This window comes from Megalobrama amblycephala, linkage group LG6 (assembly GCF_018812025.1).
Source record: "Megalobrama amblycephala isolate DHTTF-2021 linkage group LG6, ASM1881202v1, whole genome shotgun sequence".
NCBI lineage: Eukaryota > Metazoa > Chordata > Actinopteri > Cypriniformes > Xenocyprididae > Megalobrama > Megalobrama amblycephala.
In genome coordinates this window covers 7,654,436-7,669,205 of record NC_063049.1, presented here as the reverse complement: position 1 = coordinate 7,669,205, position 14,770 = coordinate 7,654,436, and the positions used below count along the sequence as shown (strand labels likewise).

At 37.8% G+C, this 14,770-nt stretch overlaps 1 protein-coding gene across 4 annotated transcripts in view; it reads right to left on the bottom strand.

The window, feature by feature from the left end:
• rapgef4a (Rap guanine nucleotide exchange factor 4a) overlaps window positions 1-14,770 on the bottom strand; it is a 99,075-nt gene that overhangs the window by 32,740 nt on the left and 51,565 nt on the right. For all 4 annotated transcript variants that reach the window (XR_007185197.1, XM_048192791.1, XM_048192792.1 and 1 more), the window contains 2 exons: window positions 6,710-6,782; window positions 4,212-4,276 (listed from right to left, as the gene is read on the bottom strand). Coding sequence is in view for 3 of the 4 variants with exons in the window: in XM_048192791.1 (XP_048048748.1) it covers window positions 4,212-4,276; window positions 6,710-6,782 (138 nt within the window). In the remaining variant the exon portion in view is untranslated. The remainder of the gene's footprint in view (window positions 1-4,211; window positions 4,277-6,709; window positions 6,783-14,770) is intronic.

The following is a 14,770-nucleotide window of genomic DNA, read 5'->3' as shown; positions in this document are numbered from 1 at the left end:
GCTTGACAGCCCTGGTTCTGACAGAGATACATTGATGCATTCTGACATAGAACCCGGAAGCACTGCACTGTGTTTACAATGTGAAAAGATTCGGAGACTGACACGGAAGAGAAGAAATTGTCGAATAAAGTTGTTATTTTTGTTTTGTTTGTTTGTTTGTTTGTTTTTTTGTGCACAAAAAGTATTCTTGTCGCTTCATAAAATTAAGGTTAAGCCACTGTAGTCACATGGACTATATTAACAACCTCCTTTCTGGGTGGTAATTGTGTTGATGTCTCAATTAGATCAGAGAGCTCTTGGACTTCAAAAAATATCTTAATTTCTGTTCTGAAGATTAACAAAAGTCTTATGGGTGTGGAATGACATGAGGATGAGTAATTAATGACAGAATTTTCATTTTTGGGTGAACTAACCCTTTAAAGGTGCCATCGAATTGAAAATTGAATTTACCTCGGCATAGTTGAATAACAAGAGTTCAGTACATGGAAATTACATACAGTGAGTCTCATACTCCATTGTTTCCTCCTTATATAAATCTCATTTGTTTAAAAGACCTCAGAAGAACAGGCGAATCTCAACATAACACCGACTGTTACGTAACAGTCGGGATCATTAATATGTACGACCCCAATATTTGCATATGCCAGCTCATGTTCAAGGCATTACACAAGGGCAGCCAGTATTAACGTCTGGATCTGTGCACAGCTGAATCATCAGACTAGGTAAGCAAGCAAGAACAACAGCGAAAAATGGCAGATGGAGCGATAATAACTGACATGATCCATGATTACATGATATTTTTAGTGATATTTGTAAATTGTCTTTCTAAATGTTTCGTTAGCATGTTGCTAATGTACTGTTAAATGTGGTTAAAGTTACCATTGTTTCTTACTGTATTCACGGAGACAAGAGCCATCGCTATTTTTACTATTAAACACTTGCAGTCTGTATAATTCATAAACACAACTTCATTCTTTATAAATCTCTCCAACAGTGTGTAATGTTAGCTTTAGCCACGGAGCACCATCAAACTCATTCAGAATCAAATATAAACATCCAAATAAATACCATACTTACGCGATTAGACATGCTGCATGACGAACGCTTTGTAAAGATCCATTTTGAGGGTTATATTAGCTGTGTGAACTTTGTTTATGCAGTGATAGATTCGAGAGCTCGGGAGGGGGCGGAGAGCGCAGCCTGAATCGGCGCATTTCTAATTATGCCTCAAAATAGGCAGTTAAAAAAATGAATTAAAAAAAATCTATGGGGTATTTTGAGCTGAAACGTCACAGACACATTAGGGGACACCTTAGACTTATATTACATCTTGTAAAAAAACATTCGATGGCACCTTTAATGCTTTAGCATACCAAGACATCTTAGACAATGCTATGGTAACTTTGTGGGAACATACACCAAACTTTACAGTTTTATTCCTATCTATATTCTGAAGGTTTATACAGAGGGTTTTCATATATCTTTCACCTGATTTAGATTCATTTCTAAAAATGTGTTTGTTTGTTTTTTTTCAGGATGTTGACAGCATATCCAAAATACCCTTAAAGGATTAGTTCACTTCAGAATTAAAATTAAGAAATTAAAGTTTTTGAGGAAAACATTCCAGGATTTTTCTCCATATAGTGGACTTCACTGGGGTTCAACGGGTTGAAGGTCCAAATGTTTCAGTGCAGCTTCAAAGAGCTCTACATGATCCCAGACGAGGAATAAGAGTCTTATTTAGTGAAATGATCACTCATTTTCTAAAAGAAATAAAAATTATATACTTTGTAACCACAAATGCTCACAACGAGCATTTGAGGTATCATTTTTGTTTTGTTTTTTTAGAAAATGATCGTTTCGCTAGACAAGACCCTTATAAGTCCACTCTATGGAGAAAAAGTCCTGGAATCTTTTCCTCAAAAACCATAGTTTCTTTTTGACTGAAGAAAGAAAGACATAAACATCTTGGATGACATGGGGGTGAGTAAATTATAAGGAAATTTTAATTCTGAAGTGAACTAATTTTGAACCTGGCTTTATCCAGTGTTCACGTTTCTGTTCTGGTAATGTATGCAAATAAGTGCATTTTTAATTAGATAAAGCCTCATTTCCATTTTTAAACATAACATTTCTGAAATCTTGTAATACAAAATGTATCGTCTTAGTGTATAGTAATTAAACAACTGGGGAAGTATGGTGATATCAGTTACATTTTTACCCAATTCACCTGTGCTGTCTTGCCTTAAAAGGACCATAATAAATGTATATTAAAAGGGAATTTAAGACAATGGAATGAAATGCACTGAAAATAGTGTTGAGAAAAAAAGTCCTTGATCTTTTGAGAAAAAAATATTTAATATACTATGAAAATAATCTCAAAACTTTAACTGAAACTAAAACTTAGAAGCAAAAATATCTCAAATTTGTTTTTGTTCCAAACAAACACATTCTGTCTGCAATTCAGCCAAACTACACTAATGCAGAGCTTAACTCACACAGAACAGACTCTGAGCAGTATTAACAGTGAAATCATCAAGTTCAAATCAATTTAAGTGTGTCAGTCTTCTTACAGCATGATTTGTCCACTCGGAGGAAGTGTCTTCCTACATTACATAACGACTCTGTAAGACGGATTCTGCCTTCTGTTACCAAAGCCACAAACAGACTTAAGTGAATAAAACAACACCATTATGCAAATCACAGACACTCTGTTGTGGACAATATTGATTACCTGCTATTTAGATGCATCCTTATAGAACAATAAAAAAAGGAAAAACAAAGCACTTGAGCAGTGGATGAGCAGTGGACGGGAAATGACCCGAGAGGTCAGAGGAACAGGATCTCCAAATGGGCACATGCTCAGAAATGGGAGAGAGGATGCCAGAGCTGCCTAGTTCATTTTTAAATTTCAAACAAATGTATTCTTGTTCTGTCGAGGAGATGGTGGGAAGGAAGGATGTAGTTTTATCAGAACTGACGCAAACAGGAGAAATAAAAATAAGACTCAATCTCTCTGCTCATCAGGTGAGCCAAACACGGGCTTTAAGGAACTTCACATTAGGAGAAATCCATTCTCTGTGTATGTTTTTTGGACATTGCTTATTTACAACAGAGAAGTTGAAGTTTTCTTCCTGGTGTGAGAGTTTGTATCAGATTTCACAGCAGCACTAGATTTTTCACAAACCACCTCAAAATGAGGCCAAAAATTACATTAAAGGTGCCCTAGAACCAGTTTTTACAAGATGTAATATAAGTCTAAGGTGTCCCCTGAATGTTTCTGTGAAGTTTCAGCTCAAAATACCCCATAGATTTTTTTAAATAAATTTTTTTAACTGCCTATTTTGGGGCATCATTAAATATGCGCAGATTCAGGCTGCGGCCCCTTTAAATCGCGCTCTCCCCGCCCCCCCCCAAGCTCTCGACTATAATACAGTGCATTTACAAAGTTCACACAGCTAATATAACCCTCAAATGGATCTTTACAAGATGTTTGTCATGCACACTGCATGTATGTGTCGGATCATGTGAGTATAGCATTTATTTGGATGTTTACATTTGATTCTGAATGAGTTTGAGGCTATGCTTCGTGGCTAAAGCTAACATTACACACTGTTGGAGAGATTTACAAAGAATGAAGTTGTGTTTATGAATTATACAGACTGCAAGTGTTTAAAAATGAAAATAACGACGGCTCTCGTCTCTGTGAACACAGTAAGAAACTATGGTAACTTTAACCACATTTAACAGTACATTAGCAACATGCTAACGAAACATTTAGAAAGACAGTTTACAAATATCACTAAAAATATCATGTTATCATGGATCACGTCAGTTATTATCGCTCCATCTGCCATTTTTCGCTGTTGTCCTTGCTTGCTTACCTAGTCTGTTGATTCAGCTGTGCACAGATCCAGACGTTAATACTGGCTGCCCTTGTGTAATGCCTTGAACATGAGCTGGCATATGCAAATATTGGGGTCGTACATATTAATGATCCCGACTGTTACGTAACAGTCTGTGTTATGTTGAGATTCGCCTGTTTTTCTGAGGTCTTTTAAACAAATGAGATTTACATAAGAAGGAGGAAATGACACGGAGACTGTCATCAGATAGTCATGACTCCGGACAGGAGAGTGAACATGTGACCTGACTGTACAGATGATGAGTGATTTCAAAGATAGAAGCTTGTATTTTGGGCTAAAACAAACCTTATTTAAGTGTTTGGATGATGATCCGGAAGAACTGTTGCTCAGATTCTCTTTGTCGGGCATTCCTGTGAAAAAAAAAAATATATATGACAAATACAATTAATTAAATAAAGATCAAGACTTTAAAATCTAAGATGAGCATCAATCATTTAGTCAAGGCAAGATTAAAATGCATCAGATTCAGCAGAAGCGATAAGTAAGTAAGAAGATTAAATATGTGTGTAAAGTCATCATGGGGATGCAGGATGTGTGTAATCTTCAGTAATGGGTCCTGAGGGGCCGCGGGGAGCAGGGGGGGGGGCATTACCCACAACACAAAAGCTTTCTCCTTCAGGAACAATAACTCAGTCCTGGATGACTTTCATCTATGATAAAACAGCACATCCCTCTTCATATACATAGAGAGCACAGTCTCTTACTGAATTCTGCACATCAGCATAGAAATATCGCTAACACTTTACAGTAAGATCCTAATAGTTAACATTAGTTAACATTGCATTAACTAAAATTAACTAACAATGAGCTTTTCATTTACAGTGTTAGTTAATCTTTGTTAATGTTAGTTAAAGGGATAGTTCACCCAAAAATGAAAATTTGATGGTTATTTGCTTACCCTCAGGGCATCCAAGATGTAGTTGACTTTGTTTCTTCAGTAGAACACAAATGATGATTTGTGACATTGCCGTTTGTCAGTCGTATAATGCATGTCAATGGGAATTTCATCTATAAAAGTAAAAAAAAAACATGCACAGACAAATCCAAATTAAACCCTGCGGCTTGTGACAACACATTGATGTCCTAAGACACGAAACGATCGGTTTGTGCAAGAAACTGAACAGTATTTATATACATTTTTACCTCTAATACACCACTATGTCCAACTGCCTTGAGCATCTGAAAACGCGCTCTGATGCCGGAAGTGATGTCTCGCGCGTATGTCAATGAGTGTGAGAGATCACTTCCGGCGTCAGAGTGCATTCACACCTCACACACTGGATGCTCAAGGCAGTTGGACATAGTGGTGTTTTAGAGGTAAAAAATTATATAAATACTGTTCAGTTTCTCGCTCGTTTAGTGTCTTAGGTCATCAATGTGTCGTCACGAGCCGCAGGGTTGAATTTGGATTTGTCTGTGCATGTTTTTTTGACTCCTATAGATGGAGTTCCCACTGACACGCATTATACGGCTGACAGACGGCAACGGTTGGAGTTAAAAATCATCATTTGTGTTCTACTGAAGAAACAAAGTCAGCTACATCTTGGATGCACTGGGGGTAAGCAGATAAACATCAAATTTTCATTTTTGGGTGAACTATCCCTTTAATAAAAATTCAACTATTCATTGTTAGTTCATGTTAGCTCAGGTCATTAATAGATACAACTTTTGATTTGAATAAACTATTAATAAATGTTGAAATGAACATGAACTGAGATTAAGACATGCTTTCGAAGTGCAGTGTTGTCCTTGTTAGTTCATGTTAACTGTATTATGTTAACAAATGGAATCCTAGTTTAAAACGTTAGTGAAAAATCAGACAGATTAGGATTTTTAAAACATACTCATTTATTTCAACAGTTTCCTATAGGTTCTAGAGAGATCCTTACCTTCAGTAAAAACCCTCTTCTTTTCAAGAACTGATCGAGAACTGAACAGTTAAGTTTGATCATGCAGAAGCACAAATAAGAATAAGAGTTCCAGCATATGGAATGACGACAAAAACACTACCATTCAAAAGTTTGGGGTCAGAACGTTTTTTTTTTTTTTTTTTTTTTTTTTTTTTAAGAAATTATTAATTCAGCAAAGGATTAATTAAATTGATCAAAACGGACAGTAAAGACCTTTACATTGTTACAAAAGATTTCTGTTTCAAATGAATGCTTAACTTTCTATTCAGCAAAAAAATCCTGGAAAAAATGTAAATTCAAGACCAAGTATTTAACGCTGCAGCCTCACAGCGGCATTACACACAGCAGTAACAGACATTTTGGTTGACTATCTGCTGTATTACGATTTCCAAAATGTGATGCAGCAAAACTGTTTACAACATTGATCATAATCAGAAATGTTCCTTGAGCAGTATATTAGAATGATTTCTGAAGGATCATGTGACACCGAAGATGGGAGTAAATTTTTCATTTTTATTTATTAGTATTTCAAGTATTATTATATATTCAGTATTATTGTTTTTACTGTATTTTTGATCAAATAAATGCAGCCTTGGTGAGCAGAAGAGACTTTCAAACACCTCAATCACAAACTTTTGAGGTATTTTCCTCACAAAAAGCTATTGTATGGCTTCAGAGGACATGTAACAGGCACACAAGTTGCACTACTTAAATGATACTTTCAAGGTGATTTTTGCTTTTTACAATGTGCTTCAGGTTTATGAAAAATAGCAGTTTAGAAATTCTGAACAACTGTGTTCCACAGAAGAATGACAGTCATAGGTGTGGAACAACATCAGTGAGTAAATTGAGTAAGACAAGTGTTTTACTTACTGTCAGCATTTGAGACACTCTCCATAACACCATAGGGAGGGACCAGTAGACCAGCCATACACTGACGATAATTCTGAAAGACACAAACACTCTAGTTACAAGACAGCATAAACAAAGAAACTGAGGATATGAGTAATACATGACTAAAAAATCTCTTAGTATTTGTTCCTGGTCTTTTTGTGAAAGCTTCATCAATTATTTCAAAGAAAAATATGTTTGTCTTCTCAATCTTTCATCTTTCCTTTTCATTGAGCATCACCAATGCCTATTTTTAACCCTTCCCTACAAATCTACTGCTATAGAGACTGTTTCACAATCCAGTCAACTCCTGATGGATAAAATCAAATCCTGTCCCTTTTTTTTTTTTTTTTTTTTTTGAAATACATCAGATTGCAGAGGTTAGTGAATTATAAACACAATTTCTTGTGAACTTAAAGCATATTGGGTAAAAGAGTTTGTCATTCTGTATATGATTAATATACGCACATATGCATGAACACACACACAAACACACACATATGCTCAGTGTTATGTAAATGCTATAGTCATCAGAGAAAGCACACACATGAAAGAAACCATAAACCTCCTCCCTCAGCTGAGTCTGGTTTTTCTTTTTAGTACCCAAACATCCAATGTAGTTTCTTGCCATAGTCTCCTAAAATCTATAGTTTTTCTTTGGAGTTGCAGCCGAGAACGATGGACTCGACATACTAAGAACACATAAAGAAAGCCGTTTCAGAAGAAGAGTTTGGAGGCAGTGCCATCTGTAATCTCTTTAATCAGGTCTGACTGCAGATCAGAAGGGATTATGCTGGATTAAATCAATATTTCTGAATCAAAGATCAGACAGCACACACAGGTCACACACATATGCACATTGCTGACACAGAGCTCATGATATACACACACTTACAACATTTCAAATGCTATTGCAGGTACCACCTCTTATCTCTAATCCCACTATGGAATGAACTTTTATACCTCTATCAAATATGTCTTAATATAATGGACCAACAATTTTAACTTCACAATGTTAAAGATATAATTTACACTAAAATAATATACTTAAGTGTGAACGGAATTTAATGTTTTCAGAACCTTAACTGCATTGTAATTGTGATTAAATGAAAATGTATTACAGTTTAAATTTACATTAAATGCAAATAGTAGAGTGGTTTTTTTACACACTTAAGTAGGACTTAAGTAAATATTCATATGTAATTTCACAATTACTTGAAATATTACTTTGAAATGTGGTTAAAGTGTACTGACAAGCATGTATGGTGAACAAAAAATATACTATAATGTCATTTGTATTGATTGATTGATTATTTAAATACACTTGTAATTACACAGTTGTAATGATGAAGTTGCAATTTAGTGCACTTAAAATATATTAACTCTAAATGTAATACTGAATAACACACTAGAGATAAAATTATCAAGTACTTTACATGTGCTTTAGTATGTTAGTCAACACATCAAAATAAGTGTACTTTAAAACACAAAAGTTTATTAAAACAATGATTTAAAATGTACACTTTCTAAGTTTACTTAAGTGTGTTAAGAATCCTATGAAAGTGTACTGTACTTTTTTACAAACCCGATTCCAAAAACGTTGGGACACTGTACAAATTGTGAATAAAAAAAGGAATGCAATAATTTACAAATCTCATAAACTTATATTTTATTCACAATAGAATATAGATAACATATCAAATGTTGAAAGTGAGACATTTTGAAATGTCATGCCAAATATTGGCTCATTTCATGAGAGCTACACATTCCAAAAAAGTTGGGACAGGTAGCAATAAGAGGCCGGAAAAGTTAAATGTACATATAAGGAACAGCTGGAGGACCAATTTGCAACTTATTAGGTCAATTGGCAACATGATTGGGTATAAAAAGAGCCTCTCAGAGTGGCAGTGTCTCTCAGAAGTCAAGATGGGCAGAGGATCACCAATTCCCCCAATGCTGCGGCGAAAAATAGTGGAGCAATATCATCTACAGTGCATAATATCATCCAAAGATTCAGAGAATTTGGAACAATCTCTGTGTGTAAGGGTCAAGGCCGGAAAACCATACTGGATGCCCGTGATCTTCGGGCTCAGGAATACTTCCAGAAAACATTGTCGGTGAACACAATCCACCGTGCCATTCGCCGTTGCCGGCTAAAACTCTATAGGTCAAAAAAGAAGCCATATCTAAACATGATCCAGAAGCGCAGGCATTTTCTCTGGGCCAAGGCTCATTTAAAATGGACTGTGGCAAAGTGGAAAACTGTTCTGTGGTCAGACGAATCAAAATTTGAAGTTCTTTTTGGAAAACTGGGATGCCATGTCATCCGGACTAAAGAGGACAAGGACAACCCAAGTTGTTATCAGCGCTCAGTTCAGAAGCCTGCATCTCTGATGGTATGGGGTTGCATGAGTGCGTGTGGCATGGGCAGCTTACACATCTGGAAAGGCACCATCAATGCTGAAAGGTATATCCAAGTTCTAGAACAACATATGCTCCCATCCAGACGTCGTCTCTTTCAGGGAAGACATTGCAGTTTCCGACATGACAATGCCAGACCACATACTGCATCAATTACAACATCATGTCTGCGTAGAAGAAGGATCCGGGTACTGAAATGGCCAGCCTGCAGTCCAGATCTTTCACCCATAGAAAACATTTGGTGCATCATAAAGAGGAAGATGTGGCAAAGAAGACCTAAGACAGTTGAGCAACTAGAAGCCTGTATTAGACAAGAATGGGACAACATTCCTATTCCTAAACTTGAGCAACTTGTCTCCTCAGTCCCCAGACGTTTGCAGACTGTTATAAAAAGAAGAGGGGATGCCACACAGTGGTAAACATGGCCTTGTCCCAACTTTTTTGAGATGTGTTGATGCCATGAAATTTAAAATGAACTTATTTTCCCCTTAAAACGATACATTTTCTCAGTTTAAAAAACTTTTGATATGTCATCTATGTTGTATTCTGAATAAAATATTGAAATTTGAAACTTCCACATCATTGCATTCTGTTTATATTCACAATTTGTACAGTGTCCCAACTTCTTTGGAATCGGGTTTGTAAGTAGGCCTACACTTTTTTATTTCATTAATTTTATATTATCTGCAAGTACTGTTTTTAAATACTGTACATTTATGATTTGAAGTACACATTCAATACAATTAAGCACACTTCTTTTTCGGAAAATATTGCTAAGCTTTCTTTTATCAAAATATTACAGTTAAGTGATCATAGAGATGAAATTATTTTCAGTAGTTTGTGAGAATCTAATTTTTCTGGTGTTCTAGACTAACAACAATTACCAATTTATTAAGAAATAATAGTGTTTTTTTTTCTTTCATGAAGCAAAATATTTCAAACAAAATATGTTGGGAAAAAAAGGATGATAATCAGAGAGCATACAGTCAAAGTTACTAGACAGTTCAAGCTGACATCAAATTCTAGAAAGACAGATAGATAGATAGACGGACAGATAGTGCTATTGGGCAAGGCACTTAACCTTGGATTTCTCTGGAGAAGAGCATTAGTATACTTTATGTTGCTTTGGACAAAAACATCTTCTAATTATAGACACATGAGAGAGATTAGTGCCCATTTAGTGTTCGGCAAGAGAGTAGAAAGTCCAGCTCGTCCATCAAGGTCAGGTAATGTGTTTAAGACCCCACCACATGCAGAGGTTCGTACATCCCCAAAGACCACATTCAATATGTCGATAAATTCAATTCATATCTGTTTTGATCCATCAAATCCAATACAGAAGTGAAGACCTTAACCTTATACATCACTGTCTCTATAGGATTCAGAATTGTGAAAATGCAATTGAACATTGCAGCTATTGAGTTATGATTCATAAATATCATCATATAGAAGGAGTGTGACAGAATAAGCAGATTTTATCACTCTCAAAGCTGAATGTTTTAGTAACAGGAGGTGCCAATAAATGAATCTCAGTGACTAATGACACAGAGGCGGCCTGAGCCATTAACCAGGACACCTGGGACAGTTAATGTGGCCTTTCTGGGGCACAGATGCGAGTGTCCCGCTCTCAGGGGAGTGGAAGTCTCTATGTAAGAGGACAAGTCATTATCTCTGATGGATACATCTCATAAATCACACAAACCTAACCTAATATGTCATTAGGTCTATCGATAAATATCACAACACTGAACACAACAGTCAGAGATTGAGTCTGCGTATGGTGGGCTTCAAAATATGTTTGGACACTTAAAGAGATAGTTCTCCCAAAAATGAACGTTCTGTTATCATTTACTCACTATCATGTTGTCCAAACACAAAACTCAGTCTTTCTTCCATAAGTCAGATTTTTTCAGTGATTTGGATGATTTGGTTCACAATGATTCATTTATGAATTGGACTAAATGAGTCTCAAGTTCGAATCACTTCCTGAAATGATCCAGTAACAGTGGTTAACGACTCACTAGAGTGGAGGATTATCATCGAATCACTGAAGATTATCATTTGAATAAGTGGATTAAAAGATATATGACTTACAAGACTTGAATTATAGAGCATATAATTCATATAAACAGCGCATATGAAAAGTCATATGAACCACTTTTATGATTTTTTTTTTTTTTTTTTTTTTTTTTTGAAGATTTAAAGCTTCAGTCTCCATTCATTGTTCTTGAATGGAAAAGCAACCAGCATTGTCTTGTTGCATAAAAGAAAGTCATATGAGTTTGAACTTACATGAGGGTGAATGAATGATTTTCATTTTTTATCTAATGCAACAACATTCATGTCAAAGTCAAAAGTGTCAAAGTGTGTCTTCAGAGTCTAAGGACCTTTTAAGATCTGTAGATCATTTGCTTTGTTCTGAAACATGGATTAAAATTGTTTCAATGTTGCAATTTCTTCTTGGTTTGGTTCGCTTTCACAAGGCAACATTTCTAAATGGACCAAAATTTGTTAAAATAAGTCACGTGTGAGTTAACTAGACCTCTCATTGGTCAGAGTGCACCTATTTATGTTCTGAGATTTGTTGTACTTTAAAGAAGTATACTTTTTTGGCTAACATATTAAAGGAACACTCCACTTTTTTGAAAATAGGCTCATTTTCCAACTCCCCTAGAGTTAAACAGTTGAGTTTTACAGTTTTTGAATCCATTCAGCCGATCTCTTGGTCTGGCGGTACTACTTTTAGCATAGCTTAGCATAGTTCATTGAATCTGATTAGACCAAAGAGTTTCGATATTTAAAACTTCGGTCCCACTTTATATTAAGTGGCCTTAACTACTATGTACTTACATCAAAAATAAGTACAATGTACTTATTGGGTTCATATTGAATTGCAAAACACTTTTGCTGCTATTGAGGTGGATACGGGTAAGGTTAGGGAAAGCTTTGGTGGTATGGGTAGGTTTAAGGGTAGGGGTAAGGTGTATGGGATGGGTCAACAGTGTAATTATAAATGTAATTACAGAAATTAATTACAGATGTAATTACATGCAGGTGTTTTTAAAATATAAGTACAATGTAAAAACATGTATGTACACAATAAGTGCATTGTATTAAATGATTAATTTAAATGTAAGTACATAGTAGTTAAGGCCACTTAATATAAAGTGGGTCCAAAACTTCTTCTGTAACTAACTCTTCTGTAGTTACATTGTGTACTAAGACTGACGGAAAATGAAAAGTTGTGATTTTCTAGACCGATATGGCTAGGAACTATACTCGTCATTCCTGCATAATCATCAAGGAACTTTGCTGCCGTACCATGGGTACAGCAGGCACAATGATATTACGCAGTGACTGTGACCCCCTGCTTGAACAGGGAGTATGCCTTGCAACCATGGAGACATTTGTGAGAGACGCTGCATAATATCATTGTGCCCATGGTACGGCAGCAAAGTTTCTTGATTATTACGCCGGAATGAGAGTATAGTTCCTAGTCATATCAGCCTAGAAAATCACAACTTTTCATTTTCCGTCGGTCTTAGTACACAATGTAACTACAGAAGAGTCAAGTTTTAAATAGGAAAAATATCGAAACTCTTTGGTCATTTTTGAGCGAGATGCTAACGGTCTAATCACATTCAATGAACTATGCTAAGCTATGCTAAAAGTGGTACCGCCAGACCCGGAGATCGGCTGAATGGATTCGAAAACGATAAAACTCAACTGTTTAACTCTAGGGGAGTTGGAAAATGAGCCTATTTTCAAAAAAAGTGGAGTGTTCCTTTAAAGCACATATAAAGAGTAAAGTACTGTGCTTGATTATAATTTTAACTTTAGTGTGTTATTTGATATTACATTCAGTCCTACTTAAGTGGGTCATAAAGCACTCTAAAGATCATCTTATTTAATATAAATTTAAACTAATACATTTTCATTTAAAGGTACAGTATTTAACGTTGAGACTTGCAGATTAAGATCCAATCGCAGCTTTATTTAAGGATAACCAAAGTCATTGTCATACATCCAGGCAAGAGTCAAAATCCATGAACAGTCCACACAAAACAAGAAAACAAAACAACAAAGTGCTCAGACTTGCAGGTGACAGTAAATTAAACCTCAATGACAAATGACTGAAACAACCAGGTATAAGTTAGACAGACAATAAGGAAAGGCAATAGTCCAGGATGGAGTGCCTTCTGGTGGCTAAGCAGAGCACTCCAGCTAGTAATCATGACAGCTTTACAGATTGTATGACTGGCAGAGTGTATCTGTCACGGGTGCACAAGAACAAGATGTAACAGATCCAAGTGCAGCATAAGTATTTATTGGGGAGTCCAGAAACGTAATCCAAGGCAGGCAAGAGGTCAAAATCCAGGTAATCAGTCCACAAAACAACAAGCCAGAGATATAAACAGTGCACGTAACAAATACAACGAACCACAACCAGGGACAGACACAACTGAGATTAAATAGACAAACACTAATTAACAAACACAAAACAGCTGGGTGCAATGATGAATGGTAATAAGTCCAGGGAGTGTATATGGGAAATGTAGTTCATGAAATGAGTGAAACAATGAGTCCGGGAAGGAGTGCCCTCTAGAGGCTGAAGGCACTCTCACAGGTGATCGTGACATTACCCCCCCTCAAAGGAGCGGCTACCAGACGCTCCACCAGACAAAAAACAAAAACACAAAAAAAAAACTCAGGAGGGAGGTGGACAGGAGGAGGATCAGGGGGAGGGATGGTGGGCCAGATCCAGGGTCCCCAACTGATAGCCAGGGTGGTGCTGGAGGAACTGACCAGGCTGGTTCCAGCGGTTCTAGAGTCCTGGCTGGGTGCCAGGGTGGTGCTGGAGGAACTGACCAGGCTGGTGCCAGCGCCTCTGGAATCCTGGCTGAGTGCCAGGGCGGTGCTGGCGGAACTGACCAGGCGGGTTCCAACGGTTCCAACGGCCGGGGCAGTGGCAGCAGGGCAGGAAGCCTGGACGACGGTGGCAGGACAGACGGCTTGGTTGACGGCGGCAGGACAGAAGATCTGGGCGGTGGCGGCAGAGCAGAAGGCTTGGACGGCGGCAGGGCAGTAGGCCAAGGGTGCTTCATGGCCATATCAGGGAGAGCGGACAGCTCGGTGACGGCCTCCGTGGCCGTATCAGAGAGAGCGGACAGCTCGGTGACGGCCTCCGTGGCCGTATCAAGGGGAGCGGACAGCTCGGTAACGGTCTCCGTGGCCGTATCAGGGAGAGCGGAGGACTCAGGGACGGCAGCGGGCTCAGACTGGGCTGCTCTGGGACGCAGCGTGCCCAGGCTGGGGCTGCTCTGGGACGGCAGCGTGCTCAGGCTGGGGCTGCTCTGGGACGGCAGCGTGCTCAGGCTGGGGCTGCTCTGGGACGGCAGCGTGCTCTGTAGTAGACTCATTGGCTGGAGCGGGCTCTGTAGTAGACTCACTGGCTGGAGCGGGCTCTGTAGTAGACTCACTGGCTGGAGCGGGCTCTGTAGTAGACTCACTGGCTGGAGCGGGCTCTGGAGTGGACTCACTGGCTGGAGCGGGCTCTGTAGTGGACTCACTGGCTGGAGCGGGCTCAGTAGTAGAGCCACTGGCTGGAGCGGGCTCAGTAGT